The sequence below is a fragment of the Schistocerca gregaria genome, chromosome X, assembly GCF_023897955.1.
Source record: "Schistocerca gregaria isolate iqSchGreg1 chromosome X, iqSchGreg1.2, whole genome shotgun sequence".
NCBI classification, from domain to species: domain Eukaryota; kingdom Metazoa; phylum Arthropoda; class Insecta; order Orthoptera; family Acrididae; genus Schistocerca; species Schistocerca gregaria.
This window is the reverse complement of record NC_064931.1, coordinates 450,730,127-450,743,777: the sequence shown is the minus strand read 5'-3', so window position 1 is coordinate 450,743,777 and position 13,651 is coordinate 450,730,127. Positions and strand designations below refer to the sequence as shown.

At 41.8% G+C, this 13,651-nt stretch overlaps 1 protein-coding gene across 1 annotated transcript in view; it reads right to left on the bottom strand.

Moving 5' to 3' along the window:
• The window catches only part of LOC126298067 (chloride channel protein 2), a 471,803-nt gene extending 458,405 nt beyond the window's left edge, over nt 1-13,398 (bottom strand). The window contains exon 1 of the mRNA XM_049989387.1: nt 13,242-13,398. Coding sequence (XP_049845344.1) covers nt 13,242-13,298 — 57 coding nt within the window. The 5' untranslated portion in view covers nt 13,299-13,398. The remainder of the gene's footprint in view (nt 1-13,241) is intronic.
• Between the last annotated feature and the right edge of the window lie 253 nt (nt 13,399-13,651).

The following is a 13,651-nucleotide window of genomic DNA, read 5'->3' as shown; positions in this document are numbered from 1 at the left end:
CAGAGAGGTGCACGCACCGCCAAGCAGAAATTCGGTGTCGCTCCGCGAGACACGCTATCGTTGCGCAGATGGTACTTGATTAAGCTTATGACAATTTTGGTGTGTCTACAACATTTTTTCGTGGTATATTCTGGCGCATAATGAAGGATTCCGTTGCGGACTTGAACCTGTCTCTATCTTCTCCCAAAGAATGCACTTTTTAAGAGCGCTTAGCGCAGCGTAACGACGGCCGGCTTACACCACACAACGGTACTGCGCCTATGTGCGCCGCCTCGTGCGCTGACACTGCTTAGCGCCTGGTAGGCCTATGTTTGCTTGCGTGCTCTTCGCTGTCGCCTCTGCCTCACTAAATACTTGGCGGCGGATCGCACCAGTCTCTCTGCTATCACAAGCGGTAGATTTATGCTGCTGCGCTCTCTCACTAAAGTTACACCGTAGATTATCTGGCACATCTTCCCGACTGACGACACAATATTCGTTCTTGCATTTCAAAAAAATGCTACTTACATAGCAATATGCACTGGGCGAGGTAACCATGTAGGACACTGAACTTGAGAGAGGTACAAATCACCGAGCTGCCATAGTGATTTATGTCTGTGCAATTTTATCGATGACTTTGTAACATTCTCATTCGTTTTGACGAGTTAAATAATTTTTAAATATAAACTGCTCACAAATCGTTTTCGTCGCGCTAATGATCTTTTTTTAAAAAATCGAAAACCTGCATTCTCAGTGCAGCGCTGTAGAGCATGATGTGTCCCCAATCATGAACGGGACAATGCGGCTTATGTGGATTGTATTGTTCGTAAACATGCCACAAAGGCACTTTTGAAACTTGGCCCGTGAGCACATTGTCACTTTACTGCAGGAAGGCAGGATAGCTTCTTCAACAACGTTTCGGGGTTTTCCATCTCCAATAATCTTGCTTTTTATAAGACGTCTAAATGTGATTTTACTTCTTTTACTAAATAATGTCTTTTGTTTAGTAGGGAAACAGCAAAAGCCGGCCGGAGTGGCCGAGCAGTTCTAGGCGCTACAGTCTGGAACCGCGCGACCGCCAGATTCGAATCCTGCCTCGGGCATGGATGTGTGTGATGTCCTTCCGTTAGTTAGGTTTAAGTAGTTCTAAGTTCTAGGGGACTGATGATCTCAGAAGTTAAGTCCCACAGTGCTCAGAGACGCTTACAAGTGGAATAATCAGATTTTGCAACGGATAACGTAACGTAGAACATCACTGCGTTTTCCCATTTTGAACCCATAAATTTACGTTAATCCTAAGTTCACTGAAATCGAGACAGGTATTTTTGCAATAATTCTCGATATTTCTGCTCAGCTCAATTTATGTTCCACTCCATGTCCGTTTATGTAAACGCAGTACTGATTTACCGATTTCCTCTCTAGTAAGGTTCTTATTGCACAGACAAACAGCAAGCAGTTTCTCACGAGCATATATTGCACAACGCCTTTTGCATCACAGCTTCCCTTCGTTTAGTTAGGTAACGTTAGTGTGTCTCTAATAAACCCGTTGTTTACAGGACGTTCCGTTAGAAGACGAGAGAAGAGGGGAGGTACAACTTCTCAGTCCTTCCGGTCGGTTTCGTAAAAGGTGTGAATCGTTTCCTGCTCCGTTCGTGATAATCTGGGTTCCTGGGGTTTCCTTTCGCAATCACGAACTTTAAAACTCACTGCGAATTATTTTTTCGGCCTCTGTACTACCAGATAAACTTGGTTTAGAAATTACGCTCTGTTTCAAATTGTAATGTTGTTATACTACGCATGATCATATTCGCATTAGTACACCCTTATTACTTTCTAACCTGTGAACCGCATTACCAGGCACTTATGGTGACACAGTCAAATGTGGAAATCGAGATGCGATACTTCACGTCTTTCACACGTACGAAGAATAATGTGAAGATCATTGGATCTTAGCCTTTTTGGGCGTTTTTTAACGCAGTGACCGATGACTATGAGCAAATTCTTATCTCGAAATATTTGCGTGAGCTATTACGCAAGTCACAGCAGGTTCATCAACAGATGGCAACCTTTACCGAAATATTAAATATTATTTTGCGAAGCACACGTAGAACGTTGATCAAACTATAGTGGTCTTGTAGAATCCAGAATGCTGTAGCTAGTTGTAGTTTTCACTCCGCAAAGTGGTTTGGTGCATGACTCCACGCTAGTCTACCCTGTGCAAGTCGCCTCATTTCTGTTTAACAACTGAAAACTGCATCCACTTGAACCTATTTAATGTAGTCAGACCTTAGCCTCACTCTACACTTTTTAGCTCACACTCTTCCCTCTATTACCAAACACACTATTCCTTGATGCCTCAGAAAGTATCTCATCAACCGACCCCTTTCGTCCGTCAAGTCGAGCTACAAATTTCTTCTCTTCCCCATCTAATTTGATATCTCTTCATTAGTTAAGTGATGTATCAGTCTGATTATCAGCGCTGTTCTGTAGCGCTACATTTCAAAAGCTTCCATTCTCCTCTTGTCTGGACTGAACATCGTACACGATTCACTTCCGTACAAGGCTACACTCTACAAAAATATAGTCTTAGAAGACTTCTCATCACTTAAATTTGTATTAGATGATAAAATATTTCTCTTTTTCAGGGAAGCTCTTCTCGCTTTCTTTACTTTACATTTGCTATACCTCTGTCGTTGTCAGTTACTAGATGCGTCTGAAAATTCCCTTGAATTGTCACAGAATATGAAAAAAAACAAGAGTTACATACAAAATACCTCTATTGGCCTTTACAGCAATCACCATCGCACTCGTCTCATTGCGAAATGGAGCAACGCGTTAAAATTAGGTCTGGCTTAAAATTAGGGAGACTCGGGGAATGTCAGTGCAAGTATACGGTGTTGAAGCAGTGAGTAAACGCTTTAGAGACGGAGAGGACGGAGTCGATGACGAGCCGCATTCGGGTGAAGACTCACTATCCGTGACAACATCGAAAGAGTGCGACGGGTGCTTGCGTGTGATCGGCGGCTGTCTTCGAAAATGAGAGCAATAGAGCTGAAGATATGCAAAGATTGTGCAAGCTCTGCTGTTCAAGAACATGTCCAGAAGCGCGTGACCATGGCACTTCGAGCAATCCACGAGAAGCGTTCGCTGATGGTTTCCAAAAGCTTTACAACCGATGTCAGAAGAGTGTTGCATCTAATAGTGATTATTCTGAAGGCCAGTAAAGACATATAGTATGTAACTCCTGTTTTGTTTACTTTCTGAGACCATTCACCTAATTTTTCAGAAGCGCCTTGTATTTTGATGCCCAAATATCAATTTCTATCTACTTCTTTCAGCGTCTCGTTTTCTAATTTAATACCTAGAGCATTACCTAATGTCATTCGGCAAAACTAAACTATTCTTGTATTGCTTCTGTTTATGTTAATCTTATGAGCTCTTTTGAAGACACTGTCTATACTGTATTGTTAAACTGACGTTCAAAGTCCTCTGCTGTCTGTGAGAGAATAACATTCCGGTCGTCAAATATCAAAGTTTTATTTCTTCTTTGACAATGGGCTACGATTCTGTCTCACTCCCTTCTTAACTACCGTCATTCTTCCATTTCCTTCGACGCTTATAAACGCAGTCAGGTTTCCGTGCAAGTTGCAGATAAACTTTCGCTCCTTATGTTTTTTCCTTGATAACTTGAGAATTTCTAAGAGTGTATTCAACTCAACACTGTCGGTTTTTTTTAGAGGTACACAATTACTGTTAACGTAGATTAGTCATTCTTCAGTCTATTTCCTAAGTCGGAGGGTCACTATTGCCTCAGGTGAGGCTGCGTTACTTCGGAACCTAAACTGGTCCTTCGCCAGTCGGCTTCTACCAACGGTTCCAATCTTCTATGGATAATTCGTATTAGCATTTAGCGAGCAATGTAAACTCTGATACAAAGAAAAGACGCATACGAAGAAGTTACGCAAATTGGACACAAATTAATATTCGGTGGAAAATGCGAAATTGTAAACTTTGGTGGCAGATGTATGAATGTGTGTTGCTGCAGCGCAGTGTCACCGCGCAGCTGACAACGATCGTAAACAGGGGAAATGTCGATAGCAGGGCCTGTTCATTCCGTGTACTCAGCTGGACAGTGACTATGCCTCGTAGACAGGCGAGTGAACAGTATACGGCGTTATCAGCTTTTGGGAGAGGACGTGTAGTTGGGTTGAAATAAGCCGGTTCGAGAAATCGGCGAATCGCTCGACGTTTGAATAGGAGCGATGCCACCATTCGACGATGTTGGCAAAAACGGGTGAACCACGGCCGAACAAAGCGTCAAGATGGAAGCGGTCGACCAACAGAGACGATAGAACGTGGGAACGAAGCAGTCGTGAGAGGGGCATTCACCGCCCCGGATTCATAATTATCATCGACCCAAAGTGCAAATGATGATTCAGTGGTCACAACGACCAATAATAGGAGGCTTACATAAAGGGGGTGCCCTCTGCGCCAGGTGCCATTGAGCTCCGTACATCAACGAACCCGTTTGCAGTGGTGTCGGGCACATTCGAACTGGAATCTTATTGAATGGTGTAGCAGTTGACCAGCGAAGACGTGTCTAGAGACGCCCCAACAGCAGTGAGATAGTAAGTAGGCTGTCGCCCGCCACACGGTCCGACAACCGGGAGTGATGGTGTGGGGTGCCATTTCATTTCATAAAAGACCCCTTTGGTTGTCATCTGCTGCACCGTTGCACCACAGAGGTACTCGACAATATTCTATGCTCCGTTTTGTTTTTCTACACGGTAAGCCATCCTGGCTTACATTTCAGCGAGATAATGCCCGCGTGCAGACGCTGATAGTTTTTACTGACGGTCTTCGTGCTTGCCAGACTCTACCTTGGCCAGCAAGGCCGCCGGAGCTGCCCCCAACTGTGAACGTTTGGAGCATTACGGGCAGGTATCTCCAGCCAGCTTGGTATTTTGACGATGTAACGCGCCAATTTGACAGAATTTCGCACGATATCCCTCAGGAGGAAATCTAAAAACCCTATTAGTAAATGCCAAGCCGAATAACTGCTCGCATGAGGGCCATAGGTAAACCTAGGCGTTGCTGATCTGCTCAGCTTCTGGAGCTCTCTCTCTTGAGTAACTCATCCAATGTTTTCTGAAAGCCGAGCGGTTCTAGGCGCTTCAGTCTGGAACCGCGCAACCGCTGCGGTCGCAGGTCCGAATCCTGCCTCGGGCGTGGATTTGTGTGATACCCTTAGGTTAGTTAGGTCTAAGTAGTTCTGAGTTCTAGAGAACCGATGAAAAAAATGGTTCAAATGGCTCTGACCACTATGAGACTTAACATCTGAGGCCATCAGTCCCCTAGAACTTAGAACCACTTATACCTCACTAACCTAAGGACATCACACACATCCATGCCCGAGGCAGAATTCGAACCTGCGACCGTAGCGGTTGCGCGGTTGCAGACTGAAGCGCCTAGAGCCGCTCGCCCACTAAGGCCGGCTGTACATACCTCTAACGATTTCTGCTCCACTCGTATAATTCGTTCTTAGTGCTTAGTTTTTTTTTCTTTTGGTGTATATTCACTGGTGGCAACGGCCTTGCCGCAGTGGATACGCCGATTCCCGTGAGATCACCGAAGTTAAGTACTGTCGGGCGTGGTGGGCACTTGGATGGGTGACCATACAGGCCGCCATGCACTGTTGCCATTTTCTGGGTGCACTCAGCCCCGTAATGCCAATTGAGGAGCTACTCGACCGAATAGTAGCGGCTTCGGTCAAGAATACCATCTTAACGACCGGGAGAGCGGTGTAGTGACCTCATACCCCTCCTATCCGCATCCTCTACCGGGAATGACACGGCGGTCGGATGGTCCCGGTAGGCCACTCGTGGCCTGAAGACGGAGTGTTTTTTTTTTTTTTATTCACTGGTGCATAAAGGATGTTGACATTGTGCTAGTACATAAAAAAATACATGAAAAAATTTTCACACAACTATCTGGATTCTACAACATACAGCTTTGGCGAGTTGCATTGTGATGCTTGAAATAATGGTCCTGTAAATATCTCTATTCGCTGATGAGCGTTTAGTAGCTTTCAGCTACCTCAAGGGGAATATATACTTCAGTGCAGTAACTCGCTATAGCTTGTTGCTTATGTCTGAACTGTTTTCTGAAATTTGTAATCTTGAACGCTACGTTAAGTGCAAGAGAAAAAAACGTACAGAACAAATACGGCATCGTTCCAGAACCTTTGGAATCATACTCATAGTACGACACCTACACAACGAATGAAGCTATTAGCAGCAGGTTTAATCGACGCAGGTAAAATATTATTAGTGGCGATGGTCAGGTAAAGGGTTAATCGAAATACAAGTCGTCAAATATTCTTTCTGCAGCGGTAGGAGTACAAACCACAATTTTTGGTAGTTTGAGACGTTTTGAAACGTGGGCCGCTCTACTTCGAGGACCCTGATGCAAGATTGAATGAGAGAAAAGTCGTGACAGTGACATACAAGACACGGTAATGTCAGGCGGAGAAAATAGCGATATTCAGTTTTGATACATTCCTTCTTTTCGCAGATCTGTAGATATCGGTGATTGTAATGCTTAAGATTTCTCTCGCACTTTCATTTGATTTATTCTGATTTAAGTCTACTTCGAGGTTATTAAAAGCTGAAGATCATCTTTCTTGATGGAAGGAAATTGTGTCTCGCTGCCTCTGAAGCATAAAGATTGGACCCAGCTAATATTGCATGTTACTGAGAGTCCAATTGGCACGTTCCACATCATCTTATATAGTGAATGTGATCTACAGAACGTGGAATTAACTAACTAAACAACTAACTAGTTAGCACGTAAAATGTGGAACTCAGGACTCATGAAAATGATCACGTATTATATTGACAAACAACAAAGCTCGAATCGGCCCGAAATTCTGTTCTCACCGTCCTGCGAGACACGTAATAGAATTCAGTATTCAGCATTCTTTCCAGTTTTGTTACTTTAATTGAATAATTATGTTACACGTGATGCGTGCTTAATGTTAGTAATTATTACACAAGCTTTTGTTAAAGCTAGTGACTGCCATTTTAACGGGTAATATTATTAACAAATGAGTGGCTATTTTCACACCTAGGATAGATTTTTTGTGCACAGTAGCAATATGATGTGATAAACCTCTATCACTGAGTGAAAACTACACCATACCTATCAGCCATTACGTTGTAGGTAATATTGAATTACTTCTTAAATTATTTCAAAGCCAGAGATAGCCACCCTTTACCCAGATCTCTGTTAACAACACTGAGTCATTACGCGCTCTATACGATATCCCCAGACTGGTTAAGCTCGACAATTTCAAATTCTGTTGTTTCTAGACAATCCTAGAAGCAAACACATTGGTACAGGATACAGTGCTGCTGCTCTCTGTGCGTAAATGGTTTAGTTACTTGAATTTAAGATTGTCGATAAATTCTTGTACATACAAAAACTGTTCCTGTTAACTTTGATCAATGTGTTTACTGTAGTTCTCTATCAATGTGTAATGGTAATAAGGTCTTCGAACCCATTGGTGGATCGTTGGAAGTTGATTTCTCTTAAACGATTACACATTCAGTAAAAAGTAGGCGTGCTATTAACGTTACGTGATGATACTCTCGAGAAAGAATAAGAGAAGGCTTGGCGTTGTGTATCACAAGTGTGGCGGATGCGCAAGCACTTCGCCGATGAAATACTAACAGGAAGATAGCCCATTCCCGTGCATTCTCGCTCCACGCGGGTTGCTGGGTACACGCAGTATTTACGATAGGAGACAATTTCTCGTCCTGGAACACAGATCGCGTTGATATCAATCCATTTTTAAAATGTTGGTACATGCTGAGAAAATATTAATTCGATGAACTCAATAATTCTGTTTATGCGCCTTTTTAAAGTTGTCTTGTTCTGCGCGTTTCTTTGAAATGGTTACATTGCATTACACTGTTATCTTATCAGCAACAGAATTCCATCCAAAGGTGATGAAGGTTTATAATGAGTTTGCTTCTTCATGTTCAACAGTTAAAAAATGGCTCACTGGTTTCAAACGTGGCTATACTTCTCTTGAAGATTCTCCCTGTCACGGACGTTCCGCAACTGCATCGATAGATGAAAGTGTGGAAAATGTGCACAATACGGTACTGGATGAGCAGTGATCAAAGGTGTTATCAGACAGCTAACACTAAAGGCATATTATAGATTCTATAATTAGGGGAAAGCTTCGTACATTAGGGACGCCAAATGTATTGAACGTTGACCAAACGCAAACTTACAAATGAATTCTCAACAACGTTTCGGTCGTTTTAGAAAGAACACAACAGAGTTTATGGGCATATTTGTTACTGAGCGTGAGGTATGTATCCACGATGTCACATCGAAGACGAGACTGTGGTGGAAATAGATAGTGGAAACTACTATTCGTGCAACAAAAATGACGACTTTTTTCTGGGTTCTGTAACACATTCTTCTTATGAAATGCCTAGCATAATGGGTAATAATAACTGGCGCACGCAATGTGGGTCTTCTTGACAAATGTGAAATACGTGGGAAGAGGCTTGGATGCTAAAACGAAGACTTGTCCACGAAATTGCTTTGGCGATGAGAAAACTGAAGCATCTGAAGTAAACATTCAGCATCTATGTATTGTCTAGATGTTGCACCCTTTTACTTCCGTTTAATCTCACGTCTGGAGAAATTTGTGGTTGGGATTCGTTTTCTGTCCAGTGAAGTCGTCATGACTTTATTAGATATGTAGTCTGCAGGCTTTTCCTAATTGTACTTCTACGCTGGAATCACCTCACTACAAGCCGGCCGCGGTGGTCTCGCGGTTCTAGGCGCGCAGTCCGGAGCCGTACGACTGCTACGGTCGCAGGTTCGAATCCTGCCTCGGGCATGGATGTGTGTGATGTCCTTAGGTTAGTTAGGTTTAAGTAGTTCTAAGTTCTAGGGGACTAATGACCACAGCAGTTGATTCCCATAGTGCTCAGAGCCATTTGAACCATTTTTTGAACCTCACTACAAAAACTTTGAACGAAATGCATTGATCTAAAACAGGACTGCATCAAAAAGTATTGCCAGGCCAAAAATTTATCTTCTTGTCCTCGGATGTATTTGAATGTGTATTGCTGGACATCCCAACGTACCCTAAGTAATTACACATTGGATTCTCTAAGTAGAAAACCGTTTTATTAATTTGTTTCATTCTTGAAGAACAAAGTAGGATATATTTACGCAAAATTGAAAATTTCTTAAGAGAAAAATAACTTCTTAGTCTGTAAAAAAATATTCATTGTACACAGCTGGTTTCGACAAAACTAAGTTACCATCTACACATGTTAGTCTTGCGACGCCCTGGTAAGCATGGCAGACATGTTCTGTTACAGGAACGATGTTTTAGCGAATTGTGATGTACACAGTAATTTTGACGTGCTAACGCATCACTCATTTCATGTTTTATGTACCTGGAAATTCAATGGAAAGGTTTTGTGTGTAGACGGCACAACATGTTTGTAATAAGTTTTACGGAAACAGATTATCTACAATAACATTCCTTTACAGCGACCTCGGCTAAGAAGATCTTCTTCTCCTAAGTAATCACTACAGATCGCCCCTACAATCTCAACATGAGCAAACTAATTCAGAATTTCGATACTGCATTTATATTTATTTTTCTGTTTGGGACCTGTTCTCCAGTCGAGGGCAGATTATGTGGAAAGATTAGTCTAATGGAGGATTAGTGCAGTATTTTATTGGAAGCACTGTTTATGTATAAAAAACATAACATCTTTCATGTATGTAAGTGGTGAAATTGAACTGGAAGGGGTGTGTTAGGTCACAGTGGAGAACTGCTTGAAAAAGATATTCAAGTTTTCCTCTTATAGACATACTCCACCTACGAATCCAAGCTCATACAACACCTTCTAGCGATCGGCAAACGTTAGCACTCAACATGCGCAGATCATCACGAGACCGAACTAGAAGGAGAGATAGAATGAATTCAAAGGCGTGCTGCTAAAGATATCAACGGCCAGTTGAAGAAAGCTTCGAGTTACGTTATTACTAATCTAAATATGGAGATATGATTGCTCGAGAGAGTCTCGTCAGAGTTTTCACTAGTTGCTTCGTGGAATGAATTATATAATTCCTCCCGCCTATGATTCATAAAAATTGTTGCAGTGCCCCAGAAGTAACAAAATACGCCAGGCACGAACCACGCAGCGCTGATTGTGTCTTACACTTCTCCACCAATTCGATGTTTAGGGGCAACGCCCAAAACCTGTAGCAAAAGAAAATTCCAGAGCGGTTGAGGAGTTCGTATGCTGCGTTTCTCAGGTGAGACACACAGCGTTCGTTGTTTATCGTACTCATTCCTAGATTACTGTGGTCGTGGTCATTTCCTTTACTCATCACAGTGAACAGATAACATAAGATCTTTAATGCCGCTCATTCTTGTCACAGGTTTCGTACTGCTGTTACCTTCGAAAATACCTTGACATTGTACAACTAGTAGCTAATGCTTGCGCACTGAAATAGTTTTATATACTTCTCCCAGGGCGTCGCAAAACATTCTCTTTCTTCGAATAGCTTTATAAATAATTTTATCCTCCTCAGATATCTTGAAGTTGTTTGCTGTGTCCTGTATGTAAATTTCGAATAGCACTGGTCTTAAGATACTTCCTTGATGTGCGTCGGACGTCAAATTGTAACGTGCAAAACTCACTGGATTGATGAAACGAGTTGTGTTTTCTGCGAAAGAAGGTAACAACATGACGCTTCGAACGATATTCCATCAGGTAAAATCCAAGCTTTGTTGAAGTAACAGAGAGTATTCAACGAAACATCACACACTGGACCGAACTTTAACGTCTGGTGCTTAGTGATTCACTTCCATAACACGTTGTACGGTAGAGTCGCGCTCATAGAAATTCGCCACATTTTTCTTGAATACAATTTAGTCAATGCATATAGCTGACAAAAGCGGACTGAGAAGCCCTAGGAAACAAAAGTAAGCAAAATAACATGCAATTTAATTTATTATAAAAATGAGTGACGGTGCTGAAGATATGCAAAGTTCTGGGCAAAGAGAGCTTGTTGACTGTCTTCGAATACTTCCAGTATTAATTGTTTCATTACCTGATGGCACCCCCAAGAGTGCGTGATGAAGTAGCAACAGTCATCGTTGGGAACTGTGATAACGACAATCTGAGTTCGTGATTTCACATCTAATTCGAAAAATACCTTCAGCTCTGACATTTTCGTTTGTTCAAGGACAACCCCCTTCGCAACAAACGATAATTTTTGGTTTGCCGGCGAGCAAAGCAATGTTAATCAAGAAACGCGTTGCCAGTTCCGCAACATACAGTTTCGAAAGCATTCAGTATGCACTCTGTCATGGCCTTTCCTTTCAGTCAGGCTTTAGCTACTGCAAAGCAAGAAATCTCAGCAGCTGCGCGAAAACAAGACTTTCGTTCGTGACTCTCTAATCTGTCGGCCCATGTTGAATTTCAACTGCTCTCATTGTAAACGATCGATCGCAGAGGCTTAACTAATAAGTTGTGTAGATCAAGAACCCATTTTTCTAAAAACTTAATTGTCAGTGATTTCTAAATATTTCAACTTGGAATTAAAATATTGTTGACTGTGATGTTCAACGAATTTAAAATCATTGTTGAGACTCTTCTTAATTTGTTCACACGATTTAAATGAGCGTTATTTTTCTTTAGATACATAATTAATCATTTCATTGTTGTTATTCACGCATGTTCGATGACTTTTAAAGTGACAAATTACAAAAATGTTTTCCGAACCGAGAACTTGTATACTAAAAGCAGTAAAGCAAATACATCAGTAGTCTGGGAAAATGGAGAGCTGCACCTAAAAACGCATCATTTAGAAATACTGCTGTAGCGAAGAGAAACTGAGATCAATTTGTGACGAATCTGAATATCATGCTTCGTGTGTCGTGATTATTATCAGTATTGGACACCATTTTAACTCAAAGAGTGAACAAATAACACACGGCGGTGGTCGCGGTCGAGTCAGTGGTGAATTTCTTTGTAGTAAGACAGATCCCGAGCCATTCAGCAGTATAATTGTTTAGTGTCTTCATAGACCGAAAAATAAATGCAAACAATGTAGCTGCTCAATTTTTACTAGCGATACATATTATACTAACAAATGTACAGAGACACTACGCGCAGAAAGATGTTTGAAGGATCAAAGCATTTTTAGCGTCGTCGGAATTGGAACTTTTAAATAACACTAATTGTTTATCTCGAGTTTTTTTTCCTCTAATATACGTATCCTCGTATGTGAGTCCAACCAAAGCGTGTAAATGACAAATTTGTCATCGAATCATACAATGCTGACAATATGAAGGAGTTATGCCCTCTGGTCGTGTTCTGACTATTCTAAATACTGCGATCGGAGCGTAATGGAGAACATGAACTGACTGTTGCCACTTGGGTGATACACAGTATTTGAGTTTTTAAATCTTAATTCCCATTTTGTTTGTGCAAGCCAGATGCAGACACAAAATCTGCACAACCAGTTTTTTACAAGTCAGCGAAATACTTCGAATATTTTTACTTGGGGATAAAACAAGAGAAAAATTACTGCAACCCTTGAAAGTGGGAATCCTATTGAAGAGAAACCTTTGGAGACACTAAATCTGGCAAATCGCAAAATACTGAAATGTCATTCACGAAGACATATACGACAAGTCATGACTGGATCAAGAAATGCTTGGCTGAACAACAACAGAGCTGTCACATTTTTCCCTGAGGAACGAACCAATATAGCGGAATAAGTAGTCTTCTCATTTCCTTTAGATATATCTTTTTATGCTGCTGTTGTTCATAGTGGTAAATGAGTTTCTGTTGAAACAGAAATCATCTGCCCAAATCCATGTAAATACAGTAATAACACTGATACCTAAATGTTTCATTCATTTTCGCTGCCGCACCACGTGTAGCAACAAAGACCGGTAGGTACTCAGTGAGCGCACGCGCGAGTTCTTGACGCGCGGCAGCCTACAAAATTCAAATGCATGAGACTTGCACAGATTTATATGGCTCAAACAAGACATCTGATTATGTGAGACAAACCCTTCCAGCTAATTTCTCGCTCTCATACAAATACCATACAAATACACAGTGATAATGACAAAAAAAGAATTGATTTAATGCAGAAAACGTCTGCTGATATGTCATTAGAAAGGAAATATTTTTACTTACCAACGTGTGCTGGAAGCCCAGCTCATTTGGGACGTGTAGCCTATCAACCTGACCCATTTTGGGTGCTTTGTGATATTCAGCTCAAGCGAGGAACACTAGGAAGCAAGCACTGGGCACAGCGATGTGCACGGCATTGTAGTGCGTCGGCGACTGAGGTGGGGAGAGCAGCGCGACCGCCACCTGTTGACAGGACGCTAAACTACCGACGAAGTCAAATCAGCGTCCAATTTTTGTATCCTTTTCCTTTACGGAGATAACAGTCAAGAAACGGAGTGAACAGCAATGTTATGCACCGAGACTAAACAGTATTCATTGCTGCGGCAGCATCTAATGCTCCAATTAAAATGTTTTAAAATAACAGAGTTGTAAAATGCCCCATTTGTGAACCATGTTTCAGCTATTGTTGGGCA